Below are 18,835 nucleotides of genomic sequence, written 5' to 3' on the forward strand. Positions count from 1 at the left end.
TGTTCGCGAACAACGAGCCGTTTTGACAGTCCTAGTCATCAAGGCTCTAAAGGAGTTTTGTTGTGGTATTTGATCAATTTGGGGTGGAGAACTCCTTTATAAAAGGTGATCTTTTTGCATCTCCTGAACTAATTTTGCCTTTCTCTCAAGCAAAGTTTACTCTTTGTGTTTGGAACTTCTCATGAAACTGGTGAGATCAATGTTTTTCAAAGTTTGATCTTGTTGCCTTATGAAAGTTTCTGTTTAGGGGGTGTCTCTTTGCATGTTTAGTTCAGAGGAGATTATGTCGTGTTATACTCTTCCATTTATATGTAATTGTTAGTCAATTCTATCAACTTGGTTAATGTCTTTGGATGCTATAGGTTAAGTGCATAACAAAACGATCCTTTCTTTAACCCTTGAGCTTTGGCAACATGGGCAAATGCAGGTTCTAAATCTTGTACTTCTAGCATATCTTCCTAAAAATGGTTTACAAAAACACAAAGAGTTTCTCCAAGCTTCTAGCAAAGTCGCCACAATGCTTGTGAATTTTTGTGAGGTTTCTGAGCACTAGAAAACTATACTATGAGCAACCTCTTGAAATATGCAAAAGAAGTTACTGCTCCCAATATTAAGTTATTGAACCATCAGAGTGCAAACTCTTTCGTAGTCATGAAAAAAATCAACACTTCAAAGCATCATTCACCCTTAACAAGTGGATTCAAATGAAGGCAATGTGGTTGAAAGAGTCTGACCGTCCTTATTGAACCATCAGAGTGCAAACTCTTTCGTAGTCATGAAAAAAACCAGCCCTTCAAAGCATCATTCACACTTAACAAGTGGATTCAAATGAAGTCAATGTGGTTGAAAGAGTCTGACCGTCGTTGGTAAGATTCCATAGACGGGATCTTGAAACACTTTGGCACTTTCGAATGTTCAACTCCTCATTTGTTTTTCTTCCAACTAAATACCAAAATTTTTAAAATCATTTCTACATTACACTTCGAAGTAAAAAAGCACACAAATTTTACACATTAAAATTAAACAAATTGCTGCAATGGATTATACATAGTTTGGAATATAATACAAATCACAACTTCAGATTTTATCCCATAAGTAAAACAAGCATACTACATATTTTAATTTACAAAACTAAAAAAAAAAAAACATGTATAATTCTTTTTATCTCTTTATTAGTCAGAGTATAGTATTCATGCAAAGCAATCATGGAAAATGCAAAATTACTACTTTGCTTATAAAAAAATTCAAAAGAAATGTGATTATCATGCTTGAGCACAAACGTCCACACTCAGGCCTCGTTTTCATGCGCCCAAGCCAGTGAGACCTTAACCTCAAGAGAGGGGAGAAGACAGGGGCTATGAACCATAAGAATGCAAAGATTCTCAATAAATCAGTCTCATGTTTGAGCGCTTATAAGAAAATTATTGCTTTGACCAAGACACTTATTGTTCTACTTTATAAAGAATATTCGAGGGTGCCCGAGGGCTACACTACATGCCAAGCCGGCAACATCACTTCATGATGCTGCTGCTCAAATTTTTATTCTTATCAACCAATGTTTGGCATATGCCAGGATATTCTTAAATTTAGAATTACAGGTTGATAAATGAACTAAGTTTTTTATTGCATACAGGGCCTGCAAGCTGAAAGCCATTGGTTTTTAGATTTTCCTGCATAAAATGGATATTCTTGGCTATTTTAAACCGTGCACATAAATATTTGAAAAATTTAGATACCACAACATTCTAATTTAATTACATATCTAACACCTAAAATTTCATATTTATATTCATAATACTTGTGTAAATCTATGTACGAATAGGGCTGTCGAAAAAGGTCGTTGTTCGCGAACATATCGTGTTCGGCTCGTTATCGACCAAGAACAAGTTCGGCTTGTTCGTTAAATAAACGAGCCGAACACAAACAGCTCTTTGATCACTTGTGTTCGGCTAGTTTTAGCTCGAAATAAAAAAAAAATATTTATAAAAATATTTATATAATAATATATTACATATATTATTTATATAATAATATATTATATACATTTATATATAAGTTTAAATCATAACACATTGTGTGGCAATGTGGTTAGTACTTTTTTTTGTATACATTTGGTTCACTTTACATCTATTTTTTAAATTAATTTTTACGAGTCAATTTCGAGCCGAACACGAACACACTGTTCACGAGCCAATTTCGAACACGAGCCAATTTTGAAAACGAGTTATTTCAAACGAGTCGAACAAAAGTCAAGCCTGAGCTCGCTCAAGCTCGGCTTGTTTACAGCCCTCTGTACGAAATATATATTTAACATTTTAACAGTTGGTGAGAGTGATATTTTTGATGTGATATTAAAGATTTGAGTGACATGCATGTAAATATTGAAGTTTAGGCTGTTAGATATATAAATGCATAAGAATCGTGCGGTATGTATGTACATACTCAATAGTTTGTATTTTGTTAAATTGAGCCTATTTTATTAAGCCAGTTCAACCATGGATATGCAGGTCATTTACATGAAAAATTATTCCATACGGATCGGAGCTTGCGTTCGGTGTCCGATCCGGACCGTAAATCACCTGATCTAAGATCCCGATGTATTTCGGTGAGCCTCACCTAAATTTTTTTAAAAAAAAAAACAAAAATTCCTGACCGTAGATCACCGTGATCTACGGCCAGGATCGGACACCGCATGCAGAGATACATGTGGTGTTCGCACGCAATAATTCCTCCATTTACATGGGATGGATCTTAAATCTTTTAATTTCGTTTAATGCGCATCCAAAATAATTTTAATTTTAAAAATGACTCATTTTTTTTCTGCAAGTGAAAAGGAAACCAAATCTTGGTATGTCACTGATAATCAAGTTTGTTTAGCTGTCAACCACTTTGTACTAACCAAGAAGTTACCATGAAATGTTATGACGATTACCATCCACTTTTACAAACATTTGTTTTGCCCAAATGTTGACTCCTAGGCCACTCATTTATTTTATTTAAAAATTAGACAAAATTAAAGGCACTTTTAATTTGTAATTATTCATATAATTTATGCATTTATGAGTTTATTTTAATTGTGTATTTAATAGCTTGTTCACTTAAAGCAGATTTATTTTTATAAATTTAATACATAACTCATTTATATATTCAATAAAATTCGTTTAATTAGAAAATAAATAACTTAACAATATTAATTATTTTATTTGATAGAAGAACAAATACCACAATAACACATTCTTTTAATTTGCCCAATAAAGATTGTTTGAATATAAATTAAATAGATTGATAATTTACTCGTTAATTGGTTTGAAATGAATCGATTACCATCATATGAAATAAAGGAGAACCAAACTCAAACAAGAACTCAATGTGAACATAAACACAGCTCGATTAAAGCTCGGGTTCAGATTTTTTAAACAAGTTCAAGCTCGAACGCCGCCCCAAAAACTAAATTTGAGCTCAAGCTCGAATTTTATAAACAAGCTGAAGCTTAAACATAGTCTTGCCCGACTTGGCTTGGTTCATTTGCAGCTCTATCCATCCTACGGTCTTAATCAGATCAAAAAACTAAGATTGAACTTAATTAATTAAAATTTACATGATAAGAAAAAATGGCAAGTAAAATTAACTTTTTTTTGTTAGTCGTTAAGACCGAATCATCCTGAAAGGCATTTAATTACGCAGTTATTAATTATTATGTAGTTAAAGCTATTTTGGTAGGCTTATTAATATATATGTTTTATTACTACAAATGCAGCAAAATAAATTACTATAATACATGTAATATTTTTCCTAATAGGGTAGGGTAAGCCTCAAGTCCCTATAATTTAAAAGGGTCTATTTACATAAATAGCACATAAGTATCATGTATTTACATGTCCCACACCTAAACTATCATATTTACTCCTATAACACTCAAATCTTGAATATCACATTATAGATAGTCCTATTATCAAACATTTTCATGCATATGAATTGTGTGTTTGGTATGTAAATTCCCCTAAATAAAAACAAGAACAAAAAAAAGCAGCCAATTAAAAATATACTCAATTAAACTTATACACGCAAAGCCACTTTTTTCCACTCACCTTCGGCATCTCTACTACCCAAAATTGGAAGTAAAGTATCCGTTCTTCTCAAGAGTCAAAGGCCAACTGTTCAAAAAATAGCAACAAGAGATAAAAACATACAGAAGATCTAGAAAGATAGCGAGAATCATTAGACATGGAGCTGGAAGTAGGAGTCAGACTAACCAGAGAACAAGGAGATCTCACCTTCGCTTCAACTGAAACCGAGGCTGTCTTCATTCTCGCTGCCCACCTACCAGGTCACCAGAAACATATACTTCTCTCACTTATTCGCTGCAATTTCAATCAGATTTTTGAAAATTTGAAGAACTTGCAGGTTTCAGCAAAGATGAGATTGACGTAGCTGCAAACGAGGAAGAAAAGCAGATTAGCATCAGAGGAGGAGGTCGCATTGCTTGCCAACAGGCTGTAATCACCAGAAGAGTAGCCATAACTCGAGAGGTCTCAATTGAAAGTTTCGACGAGTCATTTCCTGTTCCTGAAAGTGTGGATTGGGATGGTATCGATGCATCGTTTGATGAAGAAGAGAAAATCCTATTCATTTCGATTCCTAAATTGTTAATGAATGAGTGCTCGTGGATAAGAGAAGAAGAAACAGCAGAGCATCTGATTCAAGAGGAACAACGAGTAGAAACACAAGTACCAACACATGAAGAGAAGAATGGAAAGTCTAAGCTGATGAGGCCGTATAAAGGAAAGGAGAAGTTAAAGGAGATGGCAAGAGATTCAATGCAACCCTCGCCGGCTGAACAGCTGCAACCAGGAGCAGCAGGTGTGGAGGGACCTTATCAGGTGCTGGAAACTGAGCTGATTGAATCAAGAAAGGAATACGAAGACATAAAAATAGAAGAGAACAGAGAGATAAAACGTGAGAAACCAAAAGTGAAGACAGCTGATGAAGTGCTAGAAGCAGAACAGATTGAATCAGAAGATGGACGAATGGAATTACGACCAAAGGAGAGCTATGAAGAGGGGCCAGATAGAAGAAAATCAGAAATAGAGATTGAAGGAACCAAGGATGCAGCGCCCCAACTAACGGACTCTGAAATAGAGAGACGAGCATCAATTGAAATTAAGGAAGAGCCAATCGAGCCTCATCAAAAGGATGGAAAATCTCAATTAGAGATAACAGATCAAGTAATGAAAGCCAAACGGCCAACAAAATCACAAGAAAAAGAGGAAGCAATGCAAAAACAAGAGCAGGAACACAGAGAACTAGAGCAGCTGCTTCATGGATTCAAGGATGATGAAGATCGCCGACTAAAGGGTCCAGATGAAGAGCCATTCAGAGCAAGAGAGTCACTGAAGTCAAAAGAATTATCACTAGATCTTTATAAACAGATAACAGAGGAGCTGACTTTGAAAGCGCCTAAAGAAATGCAGGAAGCTGCAGAACCAAGAAAAGCAGAAAAAGAAGCAAAAGTAAAACCACAGTTACAGCAATCACAAGAAAAGGAGGTGAATGAGCGGAAGACACCAATAGAAGTGCAATCATATGAGAAAATGAGAACCAGAAAAGTTCAAGTACCGAAAGAACCAGACAAAGACTTCAAACAATATGAACACGAAGTACAGGAAGATGAGAAGCCTATAGAAGTGCCAGCGTGTGAAATGCCCAAAGCTGTTGAGTTGCCACATAAGGAAGAACCGAAAACAAAGGCTCATAAACTCCATGAAGATGAAGATCACCAATGGATGGGTCATGTCAAAGAGGTATCGAAAACAAGAATGCCCCTAGATTTAGAGGAAAAATATAAATCTTTCCAGAAGGAAGAGGAATACATGAAAGAAAAGGCTAAGAAACCAACTGGGATAGCGCATAAACTATCTGAAGTTGCAGAATCAAGAAAATTTGAAGCACCTAAAAAAGATGTAGAGCAACCAGAAGAGCAGGAGCTAGAAAACAAGACTATAATACAACCACCACGTGAGAAAGTAAGTGCTAAGAAATCTTCAGAACCAAATGAGAAAGTTGGAGTCAAAGAACCTGATCAAACACTAGATGCAGGGCTGATTCAATCAGAAGATATAAAGGAAGACTTACAACAACATGATGATGGAGTGAAGAAGCAAGACGAGTTCATAGTAGTGCCAACATATGAGAAGCCCGATGCTGCTGGATTAAAACAACATAAGCAAGAAGTTCAGGTACATGAGAATCCTATAATAGCGCCAACATGTGAGAAGCCTCCAGTCACAACACCAGATCAAGGGCTGGAAGATGAAGAACATTCTCAACCAGAACAGCTGGTGAAAGAATTTCAACGGAGCAAGGAAGAATTGCAGGAAAAAGAAAAGCTAGCAATAGTGCCAGCATGTGTAAAGTCCAAAGCTGCTGAGTATTCGAGAAAGGAAGAATTTCAGGAAGATAAAAATCACCAACGGAAGGGACCTGATGTAAAAACATCTGCAACCAAAAAGTTGCTTATACTAGAGGAAGAATCACAACTTCTCCAGAAAGAACAGGAAATAATGAAAAAAGAAGCTCAGAAGCCGACAATGAGAGAAAGTAAAAGACTTGTAGAGGCTATAGAACCAAAGCAATCAGAAGAAAAAGAAGTAGAAGAAGAGCTAGACCAACCAGAAGAAGTAGAGGTACAAAAGGGAAAGATGGAAATAGTGACAACTCATGAAGAAGTTGAGCAAGAATTTCAGATCACTAGAAAAAGTCATGATGAGATTATTCCGGAATCACCGGAACCGGGAAAACAAGAGGAACCCCTACCTAAGGAGTCAACCACTTTACAGAAAGAATTAACACCAATGCTAGAACAAATAAAATCCAAAGAACATCATAATCCTACAGTGGAGACACTCCATCAGACTTCTGATATGATAGAGTTCAAAGCACTAGAAGAACCAGCGCTATCAACTGCTAAAGCACCAAAAACCAACGGGATTTCAAAAGGACAAGAAGGATATCAGAAAAAAGAATCAGTGAAATCAGAGAAACCTATTGCAGGGCTACCATTTAAAGCTCCAAAAATAAAAGAGTTTAGATCACTTGAGGAACAAGAGCAGGAATTTCAATCTCAAAAGAGAGAATATAAATCCAAGAACTCTGATCCACATCAAAGCAAAGAAAGACAGAGAGAAACACAGAATGTAATGCCAACTTACAATCAAGAAATAGAAAAAGAAATTCAAGAGTTAGGTGATGAAGAAAGTTTCAAACGTGACATCATCTTGAAGTCACCAGAAAAGTTTCTAGAGCAAATAAAACCTGAAAAAGAAGTTCAGAAACACAAGTTAGTGATAAAGATAAAAGAATCAATAATACCAAAGCAAAAACTCTTACAACCAGAGGAAGATGAGATGCAAACCGCTCAAGATTTCTCTATTTTCAAGAAACCAGAAACGAAAGCAATGAAAGAAAAACAACGCTCAGAACAAAATCAAGAATCCAAACACCAGAAACCTGCAGAGGATTCATCCTATCTAGCATCAAAAACTACAAAGTTGATGGGACTAGAAAAGCTAGAATCACAAGATAAAGTATCACCGGTGCACAGGAAACTTGAGCCTGGAAAGACAAAGGAGAAAGAAGAACAAAGAGCGCAGCTTAGTAAAAAGCCAACGAATCAGGAAGCAACTCCATTGTTGGTGTCAGAAGAAGATAAAGATGAGATTGCAATTGCAAAGATGCTGGAAATCGAATGGATGCCAGAATTGCAGGAACCTTATAAGAAACCTGAAAAGTCTTTGTCTGTAGAATCAAAAATGCAACCCAAACCGGCCCAGAAAGTAGAAGCAGAGGAGCGGGTGTGTCCTTCTTTGGGGGCTGAGCTACCTGACAAACAAGCAATAGAAACATCAAAACCAGAGTCACAAACTAAAGAAGCTAACAAAGTTACTGAATCTTCGATACCACATGTAGAATCCAAAGAACATCAGAAACCTACAGTGGAGGCCCCCTATCAAACTCTTGACAGGACAGAATTCAAAGCACCACAAGAACAAGAACGCACAACTCCTAAGAAACCAGATACCAAAGAGACTCCAGAAAGACAACAAAGATATCAACAAAAAGAATCAAAAGAATTTGAGAAGCTTGTAGCAAACAAAATAAAAGAGTCTAGATCACTAAAAGAGAAAGAGCATGAGCTCCAAGCAAAACAGAAAGAAGAAGATAAAACCAAGAGCCATGAGCCACATCAAAGTAAAGAACGGACAGAACGACTAAAAGAATTACAAAGTGTAATGCCAACCTACAATGATGAAAAAGAAATGGAAATTCCACAGTTAGCTGATGAAGAAATTCAACAATTAAAGTCGCCTGAACAGTTTCCAAAGGTAATAAAACCTGAGAACGCGGCTCAAACACCTCAAGCTGTGAAAGAGATAGAGGAATCAGTGATGCCAAAGCAAAAACGCATTCAACTAGAGGAAAAAGAGGCGCCAACACCTCAAGCTGTGTTTAAAACACGTCATCCAGAACCCAGTCACGAATCCAAACAACAAAAACCTGCAGAACAGCCACCGTACAAAGTATCAGAAGAGCAAGAATTGCAAGAAGAAGAAGTATCGGTGCACAAGAGAGCTAAGCCATGGAAGACAATCGAGAAAGAAGGACAGCAAAGAGGGCAGCTTAATAGAAAGCCAATAAAACAGGAAGAAACCATATTGCTCGACTCAGAAGCGGAGATAGAAAAGATCCCAAATGCAAAAACGCTGGAAATCAAAGGGGTGCTAGAATCACAGGAACCTTATAAGATGACTAAAGAGACTTTGCATGTAGAAGCAGAACTGCAACTCAAACTGCCCAATGAAATAGAAGCACAAGAGACATTGCGTCCTGCTGTGGGGGCTCAGCTACCTGACAAGCTAGCAGTAAGACCATCAGAACGAGAATCACAAAATGTTCCGCAAGCTACTGATTCTTCGATGCCACTTTTACAGCCGCTCGAAAGTAAGCAGAAAAAACAGCTCGAAGGACCAAGGATTCGACATTTTATGGAGGAAGTATCTAAACAGAAACCGGAACAACTTAATCAACCGGATGAGGAAGAAGCGCATAAAAGAGAAAGTCCTATGCAGGAACTAGCACGCAATGGGGCGATACTAGAACCACCTGATAGCGCAGAACGTACCACTGCTTTGATGGAACAAGAATTATACCGATATGAAGAGGGGGAACTTGCACGAGATATAGAATCGCCAACATTACTGAAACCTCGGCCTTTTCCTAGTACGCACGATGACAGAAAAGTACTAGAACATGATGATACTGCAGCGGAGCAACCAAAACCGCTGCCCATTATAAGGGTGATGATGAAGACTGACAGATCACCACACCAACTAACCATGAAGAAAAAAGCAACAGAACCTACTACATCTCCACCCAGGATAAGAGGAGCAGTGGAGCCAGAAGGATCGCCGCTCCAACCATCTCCCTATGATGAAGCGATAAAACGCGAGTTCCCTGCATTGATTCAAAAGGAATTGCATACCTATAGCGATATCCAAAAACCCGAGAAAGAAGAAACGGTATCGCGCCAAATGCCAGAATTCGAAGAAGCCGAATCAGAGCAAGGAGGAAAAACCAAAGAACAACCAGCGTTACATATAGCGAAAATAGAAATAGAAAGGCCTACCCAAGAGGTACCACAAAAAATCTTTGAATCTCCACAGCAAGAAGAGAATCCACCTTCGCCGTTTGATCACGAAATAAAAGCCCTAGAAGTTTCCGGCGATGATTCAGAAGCCTCGGGAGCCGAAATGGACAAAACCACAAAGGTGAAAGAGTTAAGTAAGCAGCGCCATATCCATTGCCGGTGCCATGGCCGCCGCCCGGCTTTCCCCATTCCTCCTTCCACTCTATTATCGGGCTCCGCCTTCGTCTTTTCCATTATGGTCCTCGTTTTCCATTTTATCAAGCGGAAAAAAATCCAATTAGAACTATTAAATAGGGCGAGCAAACCAGGAGAACCGGTTCAGTAGTCGGGTAGCGATGCTTCGCCTCACTTCGGGCTTCAATTTAAAGGGGAGCAACGCGGCAGCGAGCGCCGCAAGCCTGACATTGCTGTTGCCGATCCGGCAAGGATTCCGATCGCCAGCTGCTCTGCAGGCTCTCGAAGCTCACATCGACGCAGAAGAAAGAGGACAGGAGAAGCCAAGGCTCGTGTTATACAACTATCCCTCTTTGGCTGGAGCCTTTGCGGCACTTTTCGCCCATCTCTACCACTCCGCCCTCAATCTTTCCTGCCTAGTTCTCCCCTTCTCCTCCGTTGAGCCCCTCAGGTGCTTCCACCTGCCCATTTTTCCTCTTCCTCCCTTTGTTGGAATCTTCTTCTGATCGAAATATATGACTCTCTCTCTCTCTCTCTCTCTCTCTCTCTCTCTCTCGTTTTGGACGGTAGGGTAGCGGATTTTAGGTTTATTGGCATTCAAACTTGTTATATGCTCGATTTCATCGGGCCTAAGAATTTTGCTGGAGAGCTCGCAAAGATTATTCCAAGGTACTGACTAGCTACCAACAAATCCCGCCAAACTTTCTCTAGAATTCTTTCCTCTGCCATAAACTTTTTCATTTCAGGGTGATAGCCTTTGATCATCGACTGTGTACATTATCAAGGATTGCTAATATGGCGAACCACCCCAGTAACTTGGAGCTGCGAATTGATACCAGAAAGAACAGCGCCAGGGCATCTTTACATTATTTTTCTGAAAAATTCTCTGAAGATAAATCGTCGATAAGGGTTCGTATATTGATTTCTTTCTCTGAAATCTGATTACTATCTGTGATTTAGCTTGGGGGCATCCAATAGCTCCATCACGTATCAGATCTAGAAGTTTCTTTGATTTCTTGCGATAGTAGGGCCATGAATCATTGTTGAAGCTTGAAGAACAAGCTCGTGTCGAGAAAATGATTAGTTATATGGAGGACGCCGATCTTCGTCGCTGGGAACTAGCAGGCATCAAAGAATTTGGAATTGGAATCAGAGAAACCCGTACAAAGCTAAACACTTTGACTAACCCTCACGTATTTAAACAGGTTTGTTCGCCCCAGATTCTTCAGCTTTTTTGAAAGAGTTTGCTGAAGACAATATGGTGCACTGCAGCTTCTGGAGCTTGATGCTGATGACCTCATAGCTAAGGGAAATTCTTATATTACTACACGCCTGGATGCTGCAAATAATTTATTGGCTAGACCATTTAAGATTAGGCTTGGAAGAGGATTGTATGGAGAGTGCCTGGTATTCCCATTGTAAACTTCAATTAATGTATTGACATGTATACCACGCAACTCCTATGTATTTACATATGTAACACCTAAACTTTCATTTTTTACATTTATGCCACCTATTTTTTTTATACTACATTAGTGGAACACACTTTTACATGCATAGATCAGATGACATATATATATAAATTGAAGTATATGTGTTAGATATGTAAATAAACAGGAATTTAGTGGTATGGATGTAAATCTTCCTTTCTTTCATCCTCTTCTTTTTTGTATTTTGGATTAAACTGGCATTGTCTAGCAAGTGTTATAATCCTTGGTCTGTACTACCATCTTGTTACAAACTTCTACCTATCTGCTGCTTCCTGATGCTTTAGAGGTTATTTTATTATTGTCTTCTGAGAATTAATGCATTTTTCTCTTGATTACTTGTTTTGATAGGCAATCAGGGCTGATGGAAATGCAGAGTTAAGCCATGAAATTGCGATGGAACTTGGTAGCAGGAGTGCTGCAGCTGGTTTAAGGCATGCAATCTTAACAGATTTTATATATATACATATACATATGCAAATTTCTCTTTTATAGAGTATTTTCAAAGACAAACATATATATCCAAACCAATCATACCAAATATGTTTTATTTTAAATCAAAACATAAACAAATAAAAATAACTTATATTTTTCATGTGCAGGCCTATCGGAGCGGTTATATTCATGCAGCGTGGGAACCTGAAAATGTGTTTAAGGACTAATGACAGCTCCACCGATACCTCAGAAATAGCTAAGGTTTGTCCAATCTGCTTTCTTCCTCTCATCTGTGCAGACCAATGATAACCATGAATGATTTTGTTCAACTGGAAGGCCTTTGGAGGTGGAGGAAAACCCGGTTCGAGCTCCTTTATTATAAGAATGGATGAATACAACGAATGGACGAAAGTAAATTCACACTGAGTTATCATTGTAAGCTTCTTTGGTTTGATTTTTTTTTAATAGAGAGTTAATTTATTATTTCATATATCCATAAAAGTGGTAATGAATTAGGGGTTAGATATGTAAATGCATTGTTTTGGATGGATGACAATGTGACATTATTGAGTATCTCCAATTGTTTAATAGTTGATGTTGAAAAGTTGAGGAAGAGGATGGAAAAAGGGGATGATTAAAGCCTGGATAGTTCAGTAATGATTGTCTTCATGGCCTGAGCTACTCTGTGTTTCTGCGTACCAAGCTAGGATAGTTCAGTAGTCCTTACCCGTGTTCTTCATGCAAATTTGCTAATTAATTTTAAAACGATTTTGTTTGAGCACTTTATCACAGTTTATATCAGTTTGTAGGCCATTTGGGATCACTTTTGTTTTTCTTTTATATATATATATATATATTAAAAACATGCTTAGAGGTTTTTTAAATACATTCAAAAATTGAAAATTTATTTTTAGTGATTTTAAAAACAAGTTGATGTATTTAAAAAAATAAAAATATATATGAAAAATACCTTAAAACTGTATGAGGCCTTAAACTATTTGAGGTTGGATTTATGAAGCAGAATGCTTAGGTAGGGAAATAAAAACAATTCATAATCTTTGTTTCTTTATTGATTGATTCCTTCTTTTATTATGATAAAGTTGGGCTAATAATCATTGACCGATCATCAAGCCAATTTTTTTTCTCGCTTCTTCCCTTTTTCATTCCCTGTATCAACCTTAATGACAGGGGCGGAACCAACATTATTTTTTATGATGGGCAAAATGATAAGATTGTCAAATGTCTAATTTTTTTAAGTAAAAAAAAAAACTAAATAACCTAAACTATATAAGAAAAAATATTAAATTTTACAATTTATATATAGAGAAATCTCAAATTCTATCGGGGGTCATTACCCACACTGAACATAACATAGTTTCATCGATGCTTAATGGAATAAATGTAGGGTAGTAATACTGCCTTAAGTTAGTAAGCAAAAGGCTAAAAGTATTTAGATAATTTATAATTTGAACAATAGGTGGCTTTGCAGCTATTCTCAGCTACTACTTGGAGTAGAATTAGCTCGTTTTTTAAAGCGAAGGTTTAAGGCTTGAATTCTTCTTAATAATAATAGTAATTTATTCCTTATTTATCATCTCATGTTGAATAATTCTCAAAATGACATTTTATTTATTTTTCACTTTCAGCTGCTAATACAGATTTGAACTTGAACGCCTCCTATTTCTTTATGAGAATTTCAAAGTAGTTCAAGTTACCGCAATGGTGATTGAAGCGCCGCAATAATATGCCCAATTTAATGAACAAAAAGGCCTTCATATGCTTGTTTTAAGACATCCATAAAGCTTTCCAGAGCTTGAGAGGAGCACTTTGATTACCACTGAAGTAGAGGATGCTCTAAAAGAAATGATAACAAGTATGATATCATTCATTTCTTAGATTATTTCATATTAATTCTCTACGCTTACCTTAGAGAACTATTCTCATTATTTTAGTTCACAGAAAGTAAGTATAGCAGTGTCTGGTTAGTTTAGTATGACACAGATTGACAATAATTTATAATATTCAAGAGTTGTTTTATGAGTTATTTTTACATACTGCTGTAAGGTTACCAATTGGTTTTTTACACAGAAAATTGGCAATTTTCCAAATTTCAACTCATCAAAAAACTCTTATTATGGTTTCATTTATTATTTAAATCTTCAAGTAGCATCAGTCATTCATACAAGAATCATAACTTTTAAACTACTGCACCTGTTATTCTATGATTGTTAGAACTATTTTAACATCGTGGACAATACTTGATACATAATAAACAGTAGTTATAAGAGGTTATCTAGTTATTTAGACAATTATAAAATTGTTGTAAGAGAAGTTATTATTGGAGGTTTTAGCTAAAGCAGTTATTGGTATTTGGAAATTCTTTTAGAGATTTGTCTATAAATTAGAGAAGTAATTTACGATTTTGGCCAAGCTTTTGTGGTGTTGTTTGTATTCAAATGACTAGAGAAGTAATTTACGATTTTGGCCAAGCTTTTGTTGTTTGTATTCAAATGATCTAAACACTTTTATTCTAAGCTCTTTAATGGAATTTTGAAATGCACAGCGATTATATCTGAGTACAAGCCAATTTGTCTTTTTAATGCATTTACATACATAACACCTAATTCTTTGTAATGCATTTACATATCTAACACCTAAACTTTGTTTTTTTTACATTTATACTACCCAAAACTTTCATATCACATAAAAAATATATCATTTTAACTTATAAAAAATGAAATACATCTTTTCATGCATGGGTAAGGTGGTCTGGTATGTATGAAAAAATTGAAGTTTACGTGTTAGATATATAAATTCATATGTAAATCTTCCAAAAATTAATTTCTAAGTTGGGGGTTAATGAAACCTACTACCTCTCATTATCCATTCAACTCAGACTGGTCTCTAGCAATAACATTCTTGTTGGGGAAACCCTCAAATGTTTCTATTATACTTCCCTATAGCACATTAATGTTCGAATTGATACTGTATAGTCCATTTATAGCCTTAATTATACACAAAGCTAACCCTAAGATTTTTTTAATATGGACTGATGGTTCTATTTATACTTAATTACGTTGTTATTAATGAGAGCTCATAGGGCTATTTTAGTTCATCCACGGTGGTCTAAGACAAGGATCTCAGACTGGTCTCTAGCAATAACATTCTTGTTGGGTAAACCCTCAAATGTTTCTATTATAATTCCCTATAGCACTTTAATGTTCGAATTGATACTGTATAGTCCATTGATAGCCTTAATTATACACAAAGCTAACCCTAAGATTTTTTTAAAATGGACTGATGGTTCTATTTATACTTAATTATGTTGTTATTAATGAGAGCTCTTAGGGCTATTTTAGTTTATCCACGGCGGTCTAAGACAAGGATACTTCTCTCTTCCTTCATTTTCACTTTTTTCATGGAGAAATCGTCTTCTACTTTGAATGATTTTTGTCATAACCAGCTCTTTCATCCTATTATGAATGTAACATTTTCATTTCTGATCTCATTTTTGTGAATGTTCCTATTTTTAAAAAAGCTATCGTGGCTTCCCTGAAGTATTCTCTTTCCTTCTCATAACTTTAAAGTGCTTAAGGCCAACTGTTATAAGAATGATATCACCTTTGCTAATTTTATCTCCAATGTGAAAACCCTACCCAGCATAGCTAACTTCCAGATCACTCATATCTCTTTCCTTAACATAAAAGGTGATTTAAAATGTTTAGAGTGGTTAGATCAAAGGAACTACATTCAGTATGCCTGAAAGATTATTTGCTATCTTAAGAGGGGTAAAAAAAAGTAGTGGAAAGCCTTAAAAACGTGTAGGTACGCCTTCCAGAGAATAACTTAGAGCAATGCATGAAAGAAAGTATATGAGGAATAATTTTAAATAAAAGAGGATTACATTAAGGGGTAAATAAAGAAAGAACTTTGAATCAAAATTAGGATGAGCTAGATCTTCTACATTGAATTACCCTATGAAAGCCTTCACTAAGACATCAACCAAGGCTCTTAAATGAATTGATGAATGATTATTTAAGGAGATTGAGTTGATGCTTTTTAACGACTCTGGTTGCCTTAAATAAGGATGCATGGAAAGAATAAGGGATTAGAGTTTACAATAGATCAAGGTACACAGAGATGTAGATGTCCTTAGGTGGAAGCCAACCTATGATATAGTTGGACCTGTCATGAAGCATGATAGAGCTTCAAAACCAGAGTTTGAATCCTGGGAGAAGTGCATTTAATTAAGAATATTAACTGTTAAAATGATATGATTCTCATACGCCGCTATAAATATTCACAGATTCAATGGTAAGACGTGGGGTTCAGTGATAGTAGCATTTAATGTTCTTAGAGAAGGTACAGACTTGAAGGCAATGATACATTCCTAGAGAGAGCCAAGCTTTTCCCCAAGATAAAATGTTCCCTACATGTATTCTTGAGAAATGAGGTATGAGAGTGCTCCTGAGAAACTATATATTAATCGCATGGACAAAAGCTACTAAGACTATTACTAGCAGCATTGAGAAAGCTTTTAAGGAGGTTGTTATGAAAAGTGAGGATTTATAGATATGCTGCGCTGAACTTTTTCTGGAGGAGGATGAAATCAAGAAAGAAGCTACAATTGAGGACATAGTAAAGATTCTTCCCCTCTGCCTACATCACTAATGTTTTGAGTGCACGGAATGAGTGAATCCGAGCTCTGAAGAAAATGGCGGGGTTGTAGAAGATGACAGCCAAAACCCATCCAATGTAAGAGATCTCCTTGACATTTTAAAATAGGTTCTGGTCATCATAACGAAATTGGAAGCGATGCCATGAACTTCTTCTACCTTCGCATTAATGACCTTTATGATTGCAAATAATATAAACAAAAAGGTGCAAGCTCTTTAAGGCTAGTTGATGGTAATGAAGAAATGCCAAGAGAATTTTGATTTTACAAAGAAGAATGCCATCACTATCAATGATAATTTGAATAATCACTCGAACAATCAATAAGATTAAGGACTGCATCATCAACAAGCATAACTATAGGATAATGCAAATTCAGAAAAAATTATGATCAACAGAACTTAAGCAGTCCGACCACATGAGCAAGCTACAGGTGAAATCCATGGAGCTAGGAATTTGTATGATTATATAACCAGATAGTCCAAGTATCTATGTTCTAATGTGTTGATGGATGCTAATGTTCTGGCATTTTGCTTGAAGATGATCGATGATATCAATTTGTTGTGGGCGAGGCATAGCATGTTGAGGCTTTTAGGAGTTTTCAAGATGGGATCGAGGATGTTGGATAATCGGTTGAAGGAGAAGAAAGAGATCCTTTAGAGTGTTTGAACCAGCATGAAGAATAAATAGAGGAGGACGACATGACCTAGGGGAGGTTGCTGAAGAAAGAGATCCTTTAGAGTGTTTGAACCAGCATAAGAATAAATAGAGGAGGACGACATGACCTATGGGAGGTTGCTTTATAAAACTCTATAATTAATTTAAAATATGATTAGTAGAAAATAATGGAAGTATTACATTTTAATTATTAGTAAAGAGTGTTTGCAACTAAATATTTACTTGTGTAAATAGGTATTTTAACTTATTTGAAGAGTTAAAATGGTTTTTCTTACGAAACCTTATGTGATTTATTGGACATAGAAGATAGACTCCTATGAAGGATTTCACGGTTGATTGTAGAAGGTACAGCCCTTGGAATAGAAAGATGGTCCTTCACAATACGAATTATGAAATCTGGAGAGGAAACTAATGATTTATATAAAAGAAAGAACATATTTGCAAATAATATTATAAAATGTTAATTTAAAAATATATAATATTTATTAAAGATAAGCATCTTAGTGGATGATAAACGGTCACGATTTGTCAAGGATTTGTTGAAATTTTCATAATAATGATGGAATGAAGATGCATTAAATAGGATTTGTTTGGTCTTTTAAAATTCCTGCCCATTCTCTAAGATTTTATGGCTCATGCATATCAATAAGGTTCTAACTCCTCAGTCTTTATGTGAAATTCCTTCTTATTATGTTTATGAGACTCTTCTATAGATCTACAATAAAAACTTCTGGTGTTTCTTTGAATAATATCAACCACAATGATGATTTAGCAAGAAACATTGCCACCTTCACTAATGACTTGAGGTGACTACAAAGTCTTCAAAAAATAGAATTTTTGTTAAACATGAGTTCAGATTTCCTTCAAAGTGTCAAACTGAATCAAACATATGGAGTCAAAGAGGTCTATCTTTTTTAGAAAATTCTAGGTTGCAACATTTTTGGCCTGGCCAAAATGTCTCAAGTCTACAATGGAGATGAGATTCCCTTTAACAAGATAATGAACAACATTCTGAGGAATTTCAATCACATATTGGCGTGACTTGCCTCCAAATCACACATCATATTATGAGAATGAATTCTAGGAAGTATAACAATAAAGGTCGACACAACAATTTCCTTGCTTATTGAAAGTTCAAGGCCTAAAGGGAATCTATTATTTCCTAACGAAGTATAAGCTGCATCTAAGCATAGCTAGGTTTATGTCTTCAAATAAGGATTAAAAGAAATGAAATTTCTTTTGTGCAATCAAGCAAACGATGGAAGTTCTCTACCACCCTATATATTGAGAACTTTGAAGTGTTTGAGTTAAAGGTCAACACAAGGAGTTGGAGAAGATGCTTTCAAACTTGGGAACGGGAGCAAAGGTGGTACTATTTCTAAAGGGTATGTGGATTCTCGAGTATTAGATTGAGTGCGTAGGTAAAACCCTTGACTACAGTATTAGTGTAGAAAGCTAAGGATAAAAAAGGTTAAAGAACAATTGTCAGCTAGGGGGCGAAGAAGATCAAGAGATTACTTAGGAGCCTAGGCTTAACTTTTTATTTCTAAAGAGATTTATAAAGAAGTCACTTGAGAACCTAATTATCATTGAGAAGACAAAAAATAAGTTGGAAATTTGATAAATCAAGAGATTAAAGGTGAAGTGTCGGATAACCAAATTATGGCACAAAAATTAGTGTAGG

The 18,835-nt window shown here is 36.0% G+C and overlaps 2 protein-coding genes across 3 annotated transcripts; both read left to right on the forward strand.

Moving 5' to 3' along the window:
• Positions 1-4,165: 4,165 nt before the first annotated feature.
• Positions 4,166-10,028, forward strand: LOC110026540 (titin-like). The gene is made up of 2 exons (XM_020727510.1): positions 4,166-4,327; positions 4,405-10,028. The coding sequence occupies exons 1-2, from the start codon at positions 4,225-4,227 to the stop codon at positions 10,026-10,028; spliced, it is 5,727 nt and encodes a 1,908-aa protein (XP_020583169.1). The 5' UTR covers positions 4,166-4,224.
• Positions 9,655-13,822, forward strand: LOC110026530. Of its 2 annotated transcripts, none has more exons than XM_020727497.1 (9): positions 9,655-10,328; positions 10,448-10,546; positions 10,624-10,786; positions 10,906-11,082; positions 11,150-11,284; positions 11,716-11,798; positions 11,967-12,060; positions 12,136-12,221; positions 13,446-13,822. In XM_020727497.1, the coding sequence occupies exons 1-9, from the start codon at positions 10,039-10,041 to the stop codon at positions 13,450-13,452; spliced, it is 1,134 nt and encodes a 377-aa protein (XP_020583156.1). In that variant the 5' UTR covers positions 9,655-10,038; the 3' UTR covers positions 13,453-13,822. The 2 variants fall into 2 exon arrangements, with proteins under 2 accessions (XP_020583156.1, XP_020583158.1); XM_020727499.1 differs by having other exon boundaries at positions 9,656-10,328; positions 12,136-12,234.
• The last annotated feature ends 5,013 nt before the right edge of the window (positions 13,823-18,835 follow it).

This window comes from Phalaenopsis equestris, unplaced genomic scaffold (genome assembly GCF_001263595.1).
Source record: "Phalaenopsis equestris unplaced genomic scaffold, ASM126359v1 Scaffold000376, whole genome shotgun sequence".
In the NCBI taxonomy this organism is placed as follows: Eukaryota; Viridiplantae; Streptophyta; class Magnoliopsida; order Asparagales; family Orchidaceae; genus Phalaenopsis; species Phalaenopsis equestris.